Source organism: Lithobates pipiens, unplaced genomic scaffold (genome assembly GCF_037356315.1).
Source record: "Lithobates pipiens isolate NorthernLeopardFrog02 unplaced genomic scaffold, aLitPip1_a1.2 Scaffold_24, whole genome shotgun sequence".
Taxonomy (NCBI): domain Eukaryota; kingdom Metazoa; phylum Chordata; class Amphibia; order Anura; family Ranidae; genus Lithobates; species Lithobates pipiens.
In genome coordinates, this window is record NW_027507786.1 from 8,579,980 (window position 1) to 8,599,577 (window position 19,598).

General features: G+C 46.4%; 1 protein-coding gene across 1 annotated transcript in view; it reads right to left on the reverse strand.

The window, feature by feature from the left end:
- Positions 1–4,280: 4,280 nt before the first annotated feature.
- LOC143929648 (uncharacterized) overlaps positions 4,281–19,598 on the reverse strand; it is a 16,055-nt gene continuing 737 nt past the window's right edge. The window contains exon 2 of the mRNA XM_077453561.1: positions 4,281–8,111. Coding sequence (XP_077309687.1) covers positions 6,714–8,111 — 1,398 coding nt within the window. The 3' untranslated portion in view covers positions 4,281–6,713. The remainder of the gene's footprint in view (positions 8,112–19,598) is intronic.

Sequence of the window (19,598 nt, forward strand, 5' to 3'; positions counted from 1 at the left end):
ATCTGTGGTACTTCTGGGGCTATGGTGAGCGGGACTGGAATGCTGGAGGGGAGGATCAAGTGGTGGGTAATTTATAAAACCAGATTTCAGAGGTTCCTATGCAGCCAGTTAAAGAGGAAGTAAACCCTGATGGGTTTACTTCCTCTTTCATTCCCTGCAAAGGCAAAGCATAATGGACTACTATGCATTGCACACATGCGCACGGGAGCCGACACGCGCGGCAGCTCCATTGTTGGAAATGCCGCGCTCAGTGTGCCTGCGCGCCGCTGTCTAAGGTGCATGCGCCGTAGACAGCGGTGCCTGTCTTCGGGCAAATATCTCCTAAACCGTATAGGTTTAGGAGATATTTCTTGGACCTACAGGTAAGCCTTAATCTAGTAAGGGTTTACAACCACTTTAATGTGTTATCTGTCCCAGTTAGGAATTATGCTAAGTTATAAAGAGTGTGATACTGCGCTGACCAAAAAAATCAAGCCAGCCGGCTTGATGTTTTGATGGGCTTTTTGAACGAAGAAGTTTTTGTAAGTTGCGATATTTATGTTTTAAAATAAAAAGTTTTTTTTAAGAGTTACACTATGGAGGCTCTTTTGTCTCTTGCATGGGGGATGAGCGTTGCCTAGAGTCTATTGTCACCACTGGAGACGGCATAGCGGGGACCACTCTCCTAGTCCTATACAGAAAACCTGGCTGGGGAAAGAGCCACAAGCTTTTGGAGATCTCCCTAAAAAGTAAGCGGCAGTGTGAACAGTGGTGGAGGACTTTTTCTATCAGAACTTGTCACTGCTTCTTGGGTGCTACTGTGTGATGTCACTAGTAAACAGAACATAAGGGATTCAGTCGCATCTGGTGGAATATTGAATTCGGGTTTTTCTGGACTTTATTATAAATTTTTTCTTTTTAGGTCATGTCACTACACTGATTGTCATGAATGTTTCACTTGCAATTAATCACATTCATTTTTATTTTAAGTTGTCATCACATATTCGTAATTTTTTAGCGCAGCTAATAATCTTGTATTATAAGGAATTATGCTAAGGCTGTGTCTGGACAAAGTCATGCTGCTGGTGGTGGAAGGGAGCCAGTTGTGCGACTTTCACCTAACGCACCTTCCATTAAACACAGGAATGTGGTACAGCTCAGGTGGGAAGGAGGAGGTATTCCATCTATCAGGAGGGAAGTTGTGGATAAGATCCTAGCCATGGGATTTAAGGCGGAGGATATTTATGCTCTTATCAGTCCGGCTGGTTCTTTTGAATATGATTTGGCATTTGTGTGTCCAGAATCGCTGGATCTGTTTTGGGAGCGGTATGAGCATGTATATTAGGGGCCAGCCGGACTTGTTTGGGCTTGTCCCCAACGTTGTCTCAGGACAGCCCTAGATTAAGAATGTGACTATCCTGACAAGGAATGAGTCTATACCCCCGAGGATTTATGGGTCTGGTTGAGGAGGTTTGGTGAAACGTTGTGTCTCCTAAAAAAGATTGTGGATGATAGAGGAATCTGGACTGGTGTGTAGTCAGTGTCAATGAGGTTTAGTGTGTGTGGGAATGTGGTCCAGCATTTGCCCTCCTCTGCCTTTATTGGTAGAGATAGAATTACCATCTTCTACCCTGGCCAACCTAAGCTGTGCCATAAATGCGGAGTCAAGGGACATTTCTCCTCTAAGGCTTAATGTACACGGGACGTTTTTACAACCTCTTCTGAACGATTTAACTTGGCAGATAAAAACCCACGTTTAAAACAACAGTTTTTACATGCCGCGTTTGCCTTTAGAAGCGTTTGAAAAAATAAATTTATTTTCAAAATAGACAAAAATTAAAAACGCCTATAAACAAAAACGTGGCTAAATGCCGGTACCGTGTTTAGCATCTGAAACTTCGGCTTCTGAACTCATTTTTTTTGCCTTCAAAGAAAAGCCTATAAACGCAACTGCCCAAAAACGACATTAAACGAACCTGTGTACATGTACTGTCACGTACCTGGTAGAGGAGCCCGGAATGCAGGGAGCTGCCTCTCGTAAGCCTCTGGCTCGAGAACCCCTGGAAGTGGGGACAGGGACTTTAGAGTTCAGAGGGCACAAGTGCCGAGCTGGTGAAGAACCGGACCTTGGCAGCAGACAACGGCAGGCACTGGTGGTCAGGCTGGAACAGCTGGTAGGCAGGCAGCGGGCAGCAGCAGACACAGGTGGGCAGGCTGGAACAGCTGGTAGGCTGGCAGCAGACAGCAGCAGGCACAGGTGGTCAGGCCGGAACAGCTGGTAGGCAGGCAGCAGCAGACACAGGTGGGCAGGCAGGAACAGCCGGTGGGCTGGCAGCAGACACAGGTGGGCAGGCAGGAACAGCTGGTAGGCTGGCAGCAGACAGCAGCAGGCACAGGTGGTCAGGCTGGAACAGCTGGTAGGCAGTAGCGAGGTCAAGGTACAAGCCGGGTCGGAAGCAGGCGGGCAGCAACGGTACACAGGGGAAGACAGAAGCGTGGTCAAGCAGTCCGGAGGTCAGAGGCTGGCAGCAAGCAGGCGTAGTCAAGAACAGGCCGGGTAACAAGAATCAGGAGTAATCAGGTAAGCAGGAGACAGAGTAACCGGAACGCTGTAGACTGGACAGCACAGGGGCATTGTAACAGGTTCCTCAAGTAGCCCTTTGGACGCCAAGAACGGTTGCACGGCGTGTCTGCGCGCGCCCGCGTGAAACTGTGCAGCCGTTCGTGACCCCGCGCACCCGTTCGTACCATCGCGCACCCGCATGCGCTCGTTTGCAACATCGCCCACCAGCTCGTACCTACATGCACCCGCGTGCGTCCGTTCACGCCAACGCGCGCCCATGGATACCTGTTAATTCTCAACGAGGGGATTCCGTGGGCAGGCCTTCCATGAGTCACTGGATTCCGGGAACGACCATGACATGTACACATAAGATAACATTGGATGAGTTCAGGGGCAGCTGAAAAAAGTGTCCAACTGCCTCTGAACGTCTGTTTACCAGCAGCCGTGTACATGAGGCCTAAATGTCCAGAACAGAAGTGCTCTTTGTGCCAGGAACCGGGGCTTCTGGCGAGGGACTGTAACAACTGGTGCAGAATGCAAGGTGAATGATGTGGAAGTCTGGGTGAATGATGTGGGGGGGAGGGGTTAATGGGTGGTTTTGGAATCGCATCCTGATGGCGATTAAATCTCAAGGTTTCTTAGCCTGGATTGTGTTTAAGTTGAGGTTCAGGGGTTTGTAGTCTCTTTTTTGTTGTTATTAAAATATGTTTCTTAATAAGTTATCTTGTCAGGAAACAGTTTTCTTTACCTGCTGATGTAAGCACACTTGTTTTTGTTTAGTTTGTTTATTTTTGTGTAAATATGTTTTTTATTAATGAACTGTAAGCCCTTGTACACACGGTCGGACATTCAGACAACAAAACCCGTCAGATTTTGTCCGACGGATTTTGTCCGAAACTGGTGTTGCATACACACGGTTGGACAAAGTTGTCGGAAAATCCGATCGTTCGGAACGTGATGACGTTATTTCTTTACGACGGGACTACGTGCAGGCTAGTAGCCAATAGCTTTGGTCTGGGAATTTGATCTGAGCATGCGTGGCACTTCATAATTCTCTACAAACGATCGGACAAAGTCCGATCGGATCTTGTTGTCGGAAAACTTTATAGCCCAGGTCTAAAACTTTGTCTGTCGGATATTCCGACTGAAACAGTCCGATGGAGCCCACACACGGTCGGATTATCCGACAATACGGTTCGATCAGACATTTTCCATCGGAATGTCCGACCGTGTGTACAAGGGCTATGGTTTGTTTAATTTTTTAATTAAAAAAAAAAGTACACTCTAATATACCCATCTCAGTCAAACACCATTTTTATTATATTTTTGTAGAGCTCTGAGATGTTCTGCGGTACTGCACAGAGAACTCTAAGCCACTCACATCGGTTACTGCACCAGAGGAGCTTACACTCTGTCCCCTACAGTCACAGACTATTATTTTATTTTTTTATGGCTCCAACATAGTCTGCAGCACTGTGCAAAGAACCCTGTATCATTCACATCAGTCTCTGCACCTGGGAAGCTTACACTCTAATACACCCACCTCAGTCACAAAATTTTACATTTGTATAGCTCTGACATATTCCATAGGGCTGTACCCAAAATGGAAACATCAGCTTTTAATGACTAAATACAGCTCACAGTAATGTTTTTCTTTTTTTTTTATTAAATATATATAATTTATATAAAAATACAAACAAATTTATCCAGCGCCATAAAAAATAGAGCTGATAAAAAAAAAGTACACAAAAAGAAACAATAGAACATTTAAAACTTATAACGACCAATAGTCTGGGAATGCGCTTGCAATCTGATGTCTTCGGAAAGAAGTGAAAATGTGAGTTTTGCAAGAAAGAGATACATTCCCTTCACTTCACGAAGGGGGCCAGTTAGTGATTCTCTAATATTCGCTCTGCAGCTTTCAGTGGCCATGGATATATGTGAGATGTACGCAGCCAGGCTGAGATGGATTGGTTGTTAGGGGTGGGTTCCGCCAAGGATACTCAGCGAAGTTGTATCAGTGGTGCCACCTCACCCAACAAGTCCATCTCTTGTGAACCACCAAGCAGACCCCATCTACTGGAAACACTTGAACCGCTTCAACCTTTAAAAATCATTAGTAACAACTTTAAAACCCAACTCCAACCAAAATATATGCACTATATTACCAATTACCTTCTCGTCCAAACATCAGTGCCTGACCTCCCAAATGTGCTTCTGGAAGAATGGTCAAACATTCCCCATACACAACCTTGTGGACAGTCTTCCCAGAAGAGTTGGAGTTTTTATAGCTGCAAAGGGTGGGCCAATTTCAATATTGAACCCTACGGACTAAGACTGGGATGCCATTAAAGTTCATGCATGTGTAAAGGTAGGTATCCCAATACTTTTGGTAATATATATTTTATTTTGATTAGCATGAGGAACTGTCTTACCATCTGTTGGTCCTATTCTGAAGACTGCAGCTCACTTCTTTTGCTGGTAACCTAACCAAAACTGAGATCTACCCAAAGTGGAGACAGACGGCAATAAAAATACAACAGAAGTTCTCACCCTCCCCCACTATGGTTAACAAAATATCTGTATGATTTACTCACTTTGTCTTGGGGGCCTTGCAGGAAGCAAGGGGAAAACCCCCTAATGGGTACTGTGACATCTTTAAAACCTTGATATCAGTTATGGTCCGAGGAAGGAAGGGAGTGGGCAAACTAACACTGCCCTAAAGAGAGGAAGCTTTGACCTTACCTCAAAAAGTGATAGGATAATAGGGAAGAGGGAGCAGGCAACCTTTGACGATTCCGTCAAGAGACAGCATTTTGACCAAGACATCACAGTGATGGGCCAAAAGGGAGGAGGAATTAGACAAACTTTGACAATGCCCTAAAGAGACAAAGCTTTGATCTTGACATCACAGTGATGGGACAAAGGGAAGGAAGGAGTAGGCAAACTTAGACACTGCCCTAAAGAGATGGAGCTTTGACCTTGACCTCAAAGTGATAGGTCAATAGAGAGGAGGGAGGAGGCAGGCAAACTTTGACATGGCCCTGAAGAGATGGAGCTTTGACCTTGACATCACAGTGATGGGCCACTAGGGAGGAGGGAGGGAGTGGGCAAACTTTGACATGACCCTAAAGAGATGGCACTTTGACCTTGACATCACAGTGATGGGCCAATGGGGAAAGAGGGAACAGGCAAATTTTGACAATGCTCTAAAGAGATGAAGCTTTGACCTTGACCTCACAGTGATGGGTCAATAGGGAGGAGGTAGGGAGTGGGCAAACTCTGACAATACCGTAAAAAGATGGAGCTTTGACCTCAACTTCACAGTGATAGGTCATTAGGAAGGAGGAGGGTGGGAGTGGGCAAATTTTGACAATGCCCTAAAGAGACAGATTTTGACCTTGCAGTGATGGGCAATTAAGGAGGAGGTAGGAAGTGGGCAAACTTTGACACAGCTATAAAAAGGCAGAATTATGGCCTTGACCTCACAGTGATGGGTCAATAGGGAGGAAGTAGGGAGTGGGCAAACGTCAACAATGCCCAGAGGTAACTATGAGCAATCAGAATGGCCCAGGATTCAGCAGTTGGGACTTCAGGGTGTTGTGAGACTAAAACAACACAAGGTGGGCTTAGCTAGTGAGACATGGTCTGGTTTAATTAATATAGTATACGACTATTTAAAATTATCTAAAACCCTTAAAATAAACTACTGATAGCATCTCTCTTATGTACAGAATACAATTTCTATGAATACATTTGCACTTTAAAGTGAACCTGTATTTGGCTGTCCCAATCCACCACTACAGGCAAACATTCATTTATAGGGAAACATGTGACAGAGGTCCTTGCTCTCCAGGCTAAGTACTGAGCAGCCAATCACCAGCCCTAAACATTGGTCAGATGCAGCCAAGATATAAATTTATAATACAAGCTTGTATTATATTAGACAAGAGACCAATATCTTTTAGTTATATCATTCCTTTCTACCACTGTTGTTCAAAAGGGCATCAAAAAAGTTCTGGTTAAACTGAAATGTCCTTTAAGTAAAGTATCATTGAGTGAATACTGGTAGGTATTCTGAAATACTGAAAAACCTTAATGAAAATATCATTCTCTGGTGGATAACCTATGTAAATGTATGACAAAAGTTAGAGGACACTTGCAGTATCCTTTATGACTTAGATTTTTTGCCTTTTTTCTTGTGCTTTTTCTTCATCTTTAGCAACGGTGTGATGGGAGTCAGTTGGTCATTCTCTCCTTTACCTTTGAAATAATATGATGAATTTAGGATGGTCTGAACAAACTTTGAATTATCAAAAGGCTGTGGTGGGCTCAAAATGATTTGTCCCTTGATAGCCTTTCTTGAGGCTTTGAGGTCTGGAGAAGATCCTATTATAATGACCTCATTGTCATTGACAAGACCTCTGCGTGAGCCTATAGCCCTGGTTCGAGACTGCAGGCGAAGATCAAGAGGCTTCTTGGAGCAAGCCTCCAGCACCTTGACTTTCTTCAGGTAGGTCATCAACGAAAGGTAAGTAAAAAGGTTGTCAGTCTGAGTTGACTTATCCTTCGAGTTTCCACCACTGTCTTGCATCTCACATGAATTATCTTCGCTCTTCGGCAAGGAATGAGACAGCGGCTGTATTTCACAGGAAGAGTTTTGACTTCTCCTATGTTTCATGACTCCACCATCTTGCCTTTTCTGACCAAGAGGTGGTGACTCTTCACTACAACTCGAAAGTCCATTCGGCAAAAACTTCATCTGAGTTATAAACAGATCTTGACTGTGATCACAAACTGTGTTTGTATCTTCAACTTTGCCGAAAACCCCAGTTTTGTCCTCCAAGAAAGCCTTGGGTAGATTTTGAGGAGAAGACAATGAACATCTCAATGATTCTACTTGTCGGTGACGCTTTAATTTGTTTCGGGAGGACCACCCTTCTGGAGTGGGTTCTTGATCCGATGGAGAACAATTATTTGGAAGCAGTGATTCAAAATGAACTTCCCGGGTTTTCTTCTTTTCTTTCCTCACCTTGACAGAAGACAAGTCAGGTATTTTGTCAGCTTGGCTATTTTCCTGTAGCGGAAAGTTCTCCAAGCTTTCCGGGGCAGATCGTTTACCCTTCTTCTTTGATGAGCTACTTTTAATGGACGAATCACCCAAAAGGTTGACATTCTCCACATCTTTGCATTGTAACGAAGAGCCTAAGGATTCAAAATTAACTTCATGCTTTTTTTTCTTTTCCTTCTTCACTTTGATGGAAGATGGGTCAGGAACTTTGTTAGATTGGCTGTCTTCCTGTGGAGGAACATTCTCCAAAAATTCCACCTGAGACCCTTTCTTCTTTGATGAGCTGCTTTTAAAGGAGGTGTCACTTACAGGGCTGACATCATCTATTTCAAGTTTGGGAGATCCTAATGACCCATCAGAAGACAATTTTGATTTCTTGTGTTTCTTTGATTCTTTTTTCTTTCGGTCACTTGGCTTGTCTTTGGTATTCAAAAGAGAATTTTCCAGATGATGTAGATATTCGAGGTCCTCTTCCTTCAACTCCTCATCATCCAGCTTCTAGACAAAGGAGCATGAAAGCAATATATTACAATGGATGGCTATTTTCTAACATATATGGAATTCTGTTAAAGTGGAGCTCCGGGCTCCTTCAGAAAAAAAATTAAAAGTCAGCAGCTACAAATACTGTAGCTGCTGACTTTTTATCTTAGGACACTTACCTATCCAGGAATCCACCGGTGTCCTCACCCAGGCCGATTTTTCAATCCTGGCTAAGGGAATCCGTCAGTGAATCCTTGTGGCTTCACAGCTGGTTCCCTACTGCGCATGCGTGAAGCACGCTGCGCTTTGTAAATGGCCCGGCGACAGGGAAAGGAGGAGGGGGGCCGAACGTCCTGCTGACTTCCCCGTGGTGAAGTCAGCTGGAAATTGGGTCGGGTACCTGTCAAAACCAGATACAGGCTCCCCCCAAAAAAGGTGCCAAATTTGGTAGCGGTGGGAAGAAGGGGGCAAACAAGCAGAGCTTCACCTTTTTGGTGGAGCTCCGCTTTAAGGAAGGCTTAAAATACAGAATCGTGCTTTGCAAAACAAAACAAAAAAATGACAAGGTTCAATGGAAAATGACTTCTTTCTCTGTGTGTGGAAGACATCAAAGAGCTTTAGAGCAGGTGGGAATATAAATACTTGGTCTGCTTATTCACATGACTCAGTGGCTCTTATTCCCAGAACAGATCTCTAAGAACAAGACCATTGTAAACAGCATCAAAACATATGATGCCTGGGTGGAAAACAGAAGCTCTGGAAGGGTGTCCTTCTAGGCATTTCAAGGTCAGATTTGACGGCATTGCACCTAGAGCCTTACTTCCCAAATGATTATTAAATTATTTTTTATTTCTCCATGTAGAGGGTTACAGGAAGGGTTAGTGTTATTATTACAGGGAGGTTTAGACCCCTTTCACACTGAGGGCATTTTGCAGGCGCTATAGCGTTAAAAATAGCACCTGCAATCCGCCCTCAAACAGCTGCACCAGTGTCTCCAGTGTAAAAGCCCAAGGGCTTTCCACACTGGAGCGGGGCACTGGCAGGACTTCAGGAGAAGTCCTGCCAGCAGCTTCTTTGGAGCGGTGAAGGAGAGGGAGAACCGAGTGTTTACCGCTCCTCCATCGCTGGGGTAGTGCAGCTATACCGCTGGCAAAACGCCGCTATTGCGGCCGGTTTTAACCCCTTCCGCTGGCAAGCGACGCAAATCCGACGGTAAAACGCCACTAAAAATAGCAGAGTTTTACCGCCGATGCTATGGGTGGCGCAGTGTGAAAGGGGTCTTAGTATGACAGTTAAAGGATATACAGCAGGTAAAATAGGTATTCAACATGTCACCATTTTTCTAGGTAAATATATTTCTATAGGTACTATAGACATGAAATTTTCCTCACATGTCGGTAACAACCCATGCAATCCATATATACAAAGACACTAAAACAAATAAGTCCAGAAATTAAGTTCTGTGTTATAAAATGGAATGACACAGGAAAAAAGTATTGAACGCTAACTGAAATGTATTTAATACTTGGTACAAAATCCTTTGTTGGTAATGACGGCTTCAAGACGCCTCTTGTATGGAGGAACTAGTCGCATGCGTTGCTCAGGTGTGATTTTGGCCCGTTCTTCCACACAAGCAGTCTTCAAATCTTGAAGGTTCTGTGGACCTCTTCTATGACCTCTGATCTTTAGTTCTTTCCATAGATTTTTTATTGGATACAAGTCATTTGATTGGCTGGGCCATTCTAGCAGCTTTATTTTCTTTCTTTGAAACCAATTGGGAGTTTCCTTGGCTTTGTGTTTTGGGATGATTGTCTTGCTGAAATGTCCTCCCTCATTTCATCTTCATCATCCTGGTAGATGGCAGCAGATTTTTATCAGGAATGTCTTTGTACATTTTCCCATTCATGCTTCCTTCAATGGTATGAAGTTTACCAGTACCGTATACTGAAAAACAGCCCCGCCCCCACCATGATGTTCCCACCTCCAAGCCTGTTGGTATGGGGGTGCTTTTGGGGTGATGTGCCATCTGACCTCCAAACATGGTGTGGGTTATGGTATCCAAAGTGTTCAAATGTGGTCTCATCTAACCAGGCTATATCCTCCCAGTATTTCACAGGCTTGTCTAAATATTGTGCAGCAAACTTTAACCACTTCAGCTCCGGACCAATAAACACCTTAAGGACCAGAGGTCTTTTTGCAATATTGCACCCAAACGAAATTTGCGTCCTTTTCTTCCCACAAATAGAGCTTTCTTTTGATGGTATTTGATTGCCTCTGCGATTTTTTTTTTTTGCGATATAACTGGAAAAAGAGCGAAAATTTTGAAAAAAAAAGATATTTTCTTCTTTTTGTTATAAGAAAAATCGAATAAACTAAATTTTAGTCATACATTGAGGGCAAAATTTATTCAGCCACATGTCTTTAGTAAAAAAAATGTCAATAAGCGTATATTTTTTGGTTTGCGCAAAAGTTATAGCGTCTACAAACTAGAGTACATTTTCTGGAATTTACACAGCATTTAATTTATGACTGCCGATCTCATTTCTTGAGGTGCTAAAATGGCAGGGCAGTACAAACCCCCCCAAATGACCCCATTTTGGAAAGTAGACACCCCAAGGAAATTGCTGATGGGTATGTTGAGCCCATTGAATATTTCTTTTTTTTGTCCTAAAGGATTGAATAATGACAAAAAAAATAAAAATTTTTTACAAAAAGTTGTCACTAAATGATATATTGCTCACACATGCCATGGTTATATGTGGAATTGCACCCCAAAATATATTCCGCTACTTCTCCCGAGTATGGCGATACCACGTGTGTGGAACTTTTTGGGAGTCTAGTCGCGCACGGCACCCCGAAAACCAATCACCACCTTCAGGATTTCTAAGGGTGCAAATTTTTGATTTAACTCCTCACTACCTATCACAGTTTCGAAGGCCATAAAATGCCAAAATAGCACAAAACCCCCCAAAATGACCCCATTTTGGAAAGTAGACACCCCAAGCTATTTACTGAGAGGCATGTTGAGTCCATGGAATATTTTATATTTTGCCACAAGTTGCGGGAATATTACAAACTTTTTTTTTTTTGCACAAAGTTGTCACTAAATGATATATTGCTCACACATGCTATGGGCATATGTGAAATGACACCCCAAAATACATTCTGCTGCTTCTCCTGAGTACGGGGATACCACATGTGTGGGACTTTTTGGGAGTCTAGTCGCGCACGGCACCCCGAAAACCAATCACCACCTTCAGGATTTCTAAGGGTGCAAATTTTTGATTTAACTCCTCACTACCTTTCACAGTTTCGAAGGCCATAAAATGTCAAAATAGCACAAAACCCCCCCAAATGACCCCATTTTGGAAAGTAGACACCCCAAGCTATTTACTGAGAGGCATGTTGAGTCCATGGAATATTTTATATTTTGCCAAAAGTTGCGGGAATATTACAAACTTTTTTTTTTTTTTGCACAAAGTTGTCACTAAATGATATATTGCTCACACATGCTATGGGCAGAAGTCAAATTACACCCCAAAATAAATTCTGCTGCTTCTCCCGAGTACGGGGATACCACATGTGGGGGACTTTTTGGGAGCCTAGCCACGTACGGAACCCCGAAACCCAAGCACTGCCTTCCGGATTTAAATATAAAATGCTACCAAAAAACCTGTTAGCGATGGCAGGGATCAGGCCTGACTCTGCGATCGCTGCAGTTATGTGTTTAGTGTTTTGTAAGTGACAGTGATCGATCGAAACTGCACTTGGGTGGGCTGGGCAGAGGGGCAAAACGCAGGTGCTAGCAGGTATCTGGGCTGATCCCGCTAACAATGCGTTTTTTTGGAACCCTAAACTGCTGGGGACGCTAGTATAGATCTGATCAGATCAGATATTGATCTGTTCAGATTCTATAGCACTACGGGAGGTGTATGCTTTGCGTGTGGGTGTTAGCGGTACTGGCACTAACCTAGCGCTGCCTGGGGCGACGCAGACCCTGACCCTAAAACCTAATTGATATCACCCGCCGGGTGATCAGGGGGTTAAACCTTTATTGGGTAATAAATGGTGGGTGCCCTGATGCTATAAAAAACAAACTAACCAGAGTCACCCGTAACACTTATACGGTGATCAGTGGTGAAAGGGTTAACTAGGGGCAATCAGGGGGTTCAAATTTTTATTAGGTAGTATATGGGGGTCCCTGGCGCTATATAAAAACCTGACGGGGAACCTAAATAACTAACTGGCTAACCAGCGTCACCAGTGACACTTATACTGTGATCGCTGGTGAAAGGGGGTGAAAGGGTTAACTAGCAGCAATCAGGGGGTTAAAACCATTATTGGGTAGTATATCGGGGTACCTAGCGCTATAAAAACCTGGCGGTGAACCTAAAAAAATAACTAGCTACCTAGCGACACATGCAGCGATCAGAAAAATGATCGCTTAGTGACACTGGCAAAAGGGGGTGAAAGGGTTAACTAGCGGCAATCAGGGGGTTAAAACCATTATTGGGTAGTATATCGGGGTACCTAACGCTATAAAAACCTGGCGGTGAACCTAAAAAAATAACTAGTTACCTAGCGACACATGCAGCGATCAGAAAAATGATCGCTTAGTGACACTGGCAAAAGGGGGTGAAAGGGTTAACTAGCGGCAATCAGGGGGTTAAAAACATTATTGGGTAGTATATCGGGGTACCTAGCGCTATAAAAACCTGGCGGTGAACCTAAAAAAATAACTAGCTACCTAGCGACTGTAGCGACACTAATGCAGCGATCAGAAAAACGATCGCTTAGTGACACTGGCAAAAGGGGGTGAAAGGGTTAACTAGTGGCAATCAGGGGGTTAAAACCATTATTGGGTAGTATATCGGGGTACCTAGCGATATAAAAACCTGGCGGTGAACCTAAAAAAATAACTAGCTACCTAGCGACACATGCAGCGATCAGAAAAATGATCGCTTAGTGACACTGGCAAAAGGGGGTGAAAGGGTTAACTCTAGGGGCAATCAGGGGGTTAAATCTTTATTGGGGGGTGATAGGGGGCTACCCTGGACCTAACACTAACTGTCCTGACAGTTTTTACTGTCACAACTGACACTGAATGCATTGATCAGTAAAGAAATGATCAATGCAATCAGTGACACTGTGACTGGGGGGGGGAGGGGATCGGGGGGGGGTTTGTGTGCCTGTGTGTACCTACATGTCAGTGTAGTGTTGGTGCACACTTACTATTAGTCTTCTCCTCGTAGTCCGGTCAAAAAGACCGCCCCGAGGAGAATGACATCACTTCCTCCTTCCTGTGTAAACAATACACAGTGGGAGGAAGCTTCTCATTGGCCAGGAGCGATCCAGAGGGGGTGGCCGAAAACCAACGGCCATCCCCTCATCACGGAGCGCTCCTGGAGCGAACCGGACCGCCGTATCCAGCGGGAGGGGGTCCGATCGGACCCCCCACCCGCTGGAAGGCAGGCACGTACATCTACGTGATTGTGCCTGCCTGTGCCATTGTGTTGACATACATTGGAAATACGGCGGTCCTGAAGTGGTTAAATGAGCTTCAACATGCTTTTTCAGCAGTGGAGTCTTGCGTGGTGAGCGTGCATACAGGCCACCGGCAGGCGAGTGCATTACTTATTGTTTTCTTTAAAACAATTGTACCCGCTAATTTCAGGCCTTTCTGAAGCTCTCCACAAGTGGCTCTTGGACAACTCTTCTGATAATGCTTCTCATTCCTCTGCCAGAAATCTTGCGAGGAGCACCTGGTAGTGGCCGGTTTATGGTGAAATGATGTTCTCTCCACTTCCGTATTATGGCCCCAACAGTGCTCACTGGAACATTCAGAAGTTTATAAATCCTTCTGTAACCAATGCCATCAGTGTGTTTTGCAACAATAAATTTGCGAAGGTCTTGAGAGAGCTCTTTGCTTTTACCCATCATGAGATGTTTCTTGTGTGGCACTGTCATGAAAATCGCATGAAGAGATTGTCCTCCAGGTCTTCTGATTTACGATCGTCGCGGGTACGCACGATCGTACGAACGCCCTTACGTTTGTACACAGGTGCGCGGGCACGTGCGCGGTCGCGTGCGTGCGTCCGTGTTGGCGCCAAACGGCCTATTTAAACTAGCCTCTTGCCAATAGTCTTTGCTGTCTGCTCTACAGCGTTATACCTGTGAGACCTGATCCGTATTGTTTGTTCCTGTTTGACCCGGCCTGCCTGTGACCCATCTGCTATCGGCCTGCACCCGACCCTGGCTTGTTGTGACGATTCTGGCTTGCTTTGACCATCCGTCTGCTAAAGGTGAACCTGCTTATACTGAACTGTGTCATCTGCTGCAAGTAACCTGCTTATACTGAACTGCTTATCTGCTGCAAGTAACCTGCTTGTATTGAACTGTTCACCTGCTGTAAGTGCCTGCTCATATTGAACTGCTTATCTGCTGCAAGTACCTGCTTATATTGCGCTGTTTGTCTGCTTCAAGCCACTTGTCATATTGCACTGTTCATCTGCTTCAAGTCACCTGTCTTATTGAACTGTTCACCTGCTGCAAGTGCCTGCTCATATTGAACTGTTTATCTGCTGCAAGTACTTGTGTATATTGCACTGTTCACCTGCTACAAGTTGCCTGCTTCCCTGCACTGCTTATCACCAAGTTACCTGCTCCATTGAACCGTGTTATCTGCTATAAACTACCTGCTGATCCATTCACTGTGATTACCTGCTCCACTGAACTTCACCTACCCATCCTACCCATCTGTTGATCCTGCCAGGCACCTGTACCCCTCCTTACTCCTGTGTTCCCTGTTACATGCCAGGAAACCGGTAGTGGGAGTCGTAAGGGAGGCCTCTCTCCGCAATCCGGGCTCGCTACTAGAAGGTACGTGACAGGCACCTCGGTAATGAGACACCTTTTTATAGGCCATCAGTTGAGACTGAACCAGCTGATATTCATTTGCAGTGGCAAGAGGCGGGATTGCTTTCTAATTACTGATAGATTTCAGCTGATGCCTTGGCTTTCCATGTCTTTTTGCACCTCCCTCTCTTCATATTGTCAATACTTTTTCCCTGTGTCATTCCATTTTATTACACACAACTTCATTTCTGAACCTATTTGTTTTGGTGTCTTTGTATGTATGGATTACACGTGTTGTTACCGACATGTGGTGAAAATTTAATGTCAAAAGCACCTTTAGAAATATATTTACCTAGAAAAATGGTGACTTTTTCCATACTTATCTTACCTGCTGTAATAAGAGTTACTGTTAGGTTTGGGTTCATAGAGAAAGTTTCTGGGAGAGTAATGCCGCGTACACACGACAGGTTTTTCCATCTGAATAAACTCCAAATGTTTTTCCGATGGAGTTCCGCCGAAACTGTATTGCCTACACATGATCAACCAAAGTCCGATCGTTAAGAACGCGGTGACGTACAGTACATACGACGGGAATAGAAAAAGGAAGTTCAATAGCCAGTAGCCAATAGCTTCCATCCCATACTTGCTTCAGAACATGCGTCGTTTTTGTTCCTTCGGAACAGCATACAGATGAGCGGTTTTCCCGATAGGAATTGGTTCCATCGGTAATATTTATAGAGGAAGTAAACCCTGATGAGTTTACTTCCTCTTTGATTCCCTGCAAAGGTAAAGCATAATGGACTACTATGCATCACATTGTAGCCCATTATGTGTCACTTACCTGACACAGGAGCCAGCGATGTCACCGCTGTCCCCTGTAGTCCGGCGCATCCATCTTCTCGGTGGGTCTCGCCGCTCCGCCGCTGTCATTCGGCGAAGCCGTGATGACGTCACTCGTCGGTGCCTGTCTTTCGGCAAATATCTCCTAAACCGTGTAGGTTTAGGAGATATTTCTTGGACCTACAGGTAAGCCTTAATCTAGGCTTACCTGTAGGTCAAAGTGTGTTGTAAGGGTTTACAACCACTTTAAAACATGCTCTATTTCTAGGTCCATCAGAATTTTCGGGAAAAAAAAAGTCCCGAAAAAGTCCAATGGGGCATACACACGATCGGAATATACAATGAAAAGCTTCTGTCTGACCTTTTCTGTTGGACATTCCGCTCATGTGTACGCGGCATTAGAGCTGCACAGAGTATTGCTTTTTGGAGCTGAGGATTCCAGTGCTGGAGGAGAGGTAAGTATGCAAACAAGAAGTTTAATGACCCATACACACGCCCGGACATTCTGACCACAAAATACGTCTGATTTTTTTTCCACCGGATTTTGGCCGAAACTTGTGTTGCATACACATGGTCACACAAAGTTGTCGGAAAATCCGATCGTTCTGAACGAGGTGACGTCAAACATGTACATCGGGACTGTAAACGGGCCAGTAACCAATAGCTTTCGCCTCTTAGTTTATTCTAAGCATGCGTGGTACTTTGTCCGTCGGAATTGTCTACATGCGATCGGAATTTATGCGATCGGATTTTGTTGTCGGAAAATTTTAGATCCAGCTCTCAAACCTTGTGCGTCGCATAAAGCCAGATGGAGCCCACACACAGTCGGATTTTCCGACAACATGATCCGATCGCACATTTTCCGTCGGAAAATCCGACCGCGTGTATGGGGCATAAGTGGTTGAAAAGGTGTAAAGGTATGCCTCAAAGTAAAAAAAAAACTTTTAAGTGCAGCTCTCCCCCCGCTGTCCCCCCCCCCCTAAATACTCACCTGAGCTCAATCTGGATCCAGCGCTCTGCAACATTTCTTCTCCCCTCTCCCGGCTCTCATAGGCTTGGCTGAGAGCAGTGGGAGCCATTGGCCCTTGCTGCTGTCAGTCAAAACCTGTGAGCAGAGGGGGGAGGGGGGGGGGCAGGGCTGAGCCGAGTTGTATGTCTGAATAGATTCAAAGAGCCCGGCTCGGAAGCGAGCATGCACGAGTGCCGCCATAGCAAGCAGCTTCCAATGGGGGGCTTATGGCGGGGAAAGGAGCCAGGAGCACTGGTGGATCCCAGAAAAGAAGGATCGAGGCTGCTCTGTGCAAAACCATTACACACATCAGGTAAATATAACATGTTGTTATTTTAATAGAAAAAAAAATGGAATCCTGTTAGTTGCACATATAAATGTGCAGTGACCAAGCCCCCTCTCCCCTTCACCGCCATAACAGACACTAGCGATAATCGCATGTAAAATCCTGCAGGCTGGAGGTTTCCCAAGTTGATCAATTGATCACCTTGAGTATATTCAAGTTGCCGATACATGGTTGGAATCTCAGCCGGTTAACCTTTTCGAATCGTCTATGGCCCGGCATTAGGGTTAAAGGGAGGTTTGTGAATTAGGGGGGTCTATCTATTGAAGATTTGCACAGCAAATGTTGACTGGACATTTGTCCCTTTGTCATTTTAAGCCGCGTACACACGTAGCCGTCTGTCCGACGTACTTAGTCTGACGGACGTCCGCCAGACTGTCCGTCGGAATTTCCGAACGGGCTACTTGCCCACACACGGCACTTTTTCAGCAGACTAATGCGGCGTACTAAGTCCGCCGTACTATCCGCCGTACTTCCGAAATGAACGGACTCGCCCACACACGCGGAGGAAAGTCCGCTCATTTCGAGCGCGTCTCCAGGTAGGCGGGGCCCGCGAAGGAGACGTCGCTGGCCCCGCCGCCTGGTATGGACTTAAAGGGGAACCCCCAACGCCGAAAAAAAACGGCGTGGGGGTCCCCCCCAAGTCCACAACAGACCCTTGTCCGAGCACGCTACCCGGCCGGCCAGGAAAGGGGGGCGAGCGAGCGCCCCCCTCCTGAGCCGTACCAGGCCGCGTGCCCTCAACATGGGGGGGTGCCTTGGGGAAGGGGGGCCACGCGGCCCCCCCACCCCAAAGCACCTTGTCCCCATGTTGATGAGGACATGGGCCTCTTCCCGACAACCCTGGCCGTTGGTTGTCGGGGTCTGCGGGCGGGGGGCTTATCGGAATCCGGGAGCCCCCTTTAATAAGGGGGCCCCCGGATACCGGCCCCCCACCCTATGTGAATGAGTATGGGGTACAATGTACCCCTACCCATTCACCTGTAAAATAAAGTACAAAAAAACACAACACACGAGATAAAATACTTTATTGCACAGCTCCGGGGGTCTTCCGTCTTCGGGGGTCTTCTCGCCGGACTCCTCCGCTATCTTGTAGCTCTTTTGCTAGCGGAGGAGTCCGGCTTTCTTCCTCGCCGCCGGCCTCTTCTCCCGACTTCGGGGGTCTTGTCCCCCTCTTCGGTTCTTCTGCTGGCCACCGCGCCTTCTTATAGCTCTTTTACAGGCGGTGGCCCGGTCTTCTGTCGCCGCCGCCGCCTTCCGTTCTTCTTCTTCTTCTTCTCCTGGAGATGTTGACTCGACGCTCTCTCCGGCCACAATGCCAGGGACGCGCTGCGCGGCCACTTATATAGGGACAAGGGGCGGTGTCACATGGCTTTATGTCACATGGGTTGGTGTCACATGGTGACCCCGCCCCCTTACGATGTCACAGTCCCCATGTGACATCAACCCATGTGACCAACCCATGTGGCCGCCGCCGCCGCCTTCTGTGCTTCTTCTTCTCCAGGAGATGTTGACTCGACGATCTCTCCGGCCGCAATGCCAGGGACGCCCTGCGCTGCCACTTATATAGGGACAAGGGGCGGTGTCACATGGCTTTATGTCACATGGGTTGGTCACATGGGTTGATGTCACATGGGGACTGTGACATCGTAAGGGGGCGGGGTCACCATGTGACACCAACCCATGTGACATAAAGCCATGTGACACCGCCCCTTGTCCCCATATAAGTGGCCGCGCAGCGCGTCCCTGGCATTGTGGCCGGAGAGAGCGTCGAGTCAACATCTCCAGGAGAAGAAGAAGAAGAACGGAAGGCGGCGGCGGCGACAGAAGACCGGGCCACCGCCTGTAAAAGAGCTATAAGAAGGAGCGGTGGCCTGGCAGAAGAGCCGAAGAGGGGGACAAGACCCCCGAAGTCGGGAGAAGAGGCCGGCGGCGAGGAAGAAAGCCGGACTCCTCCGCTAGCAAAAGAGCTACAAGAAGATAGTGGAGGAGTCCGGTGAGAAGACCCCCGAAGACGGAAGACCCCCAGAGCTGTGCAATAAAGTATTTTATCTTGTGTGTTGTGTTTTTTTTGTACTTTATTTTACAGGTGAATGGGTAGGGGTACATTGTACCCCATACTCCTTCACATAGGGTGGGGGGCCGGTATCCGGGGGCCCCCTTATTAAAGGGGGCTCCCGGATTCCGATAACCCCCCCCGTCCGCAGACCCCGACAACCAACGGCCAGGGTTGTCGGGAAGAGGCCCTTGTCCTCATCAACATGGGGACAAGGTGCTTTGGGGCACCATGTTGAGGGCACGCGGCCTGGTACGGCTCAGGAGGGGGGGGGGTGCTCGCTCGCCCCCCTTTCCTGGCCGGCCGGGTAGCGTGCTCGGACAAGGGTCTGTTGTGGACTTTGGGGGACCCCCCACGCCGATTTTTTTCGGCGTTGGGGTTCCCTTTAAGTCCATACCAGGC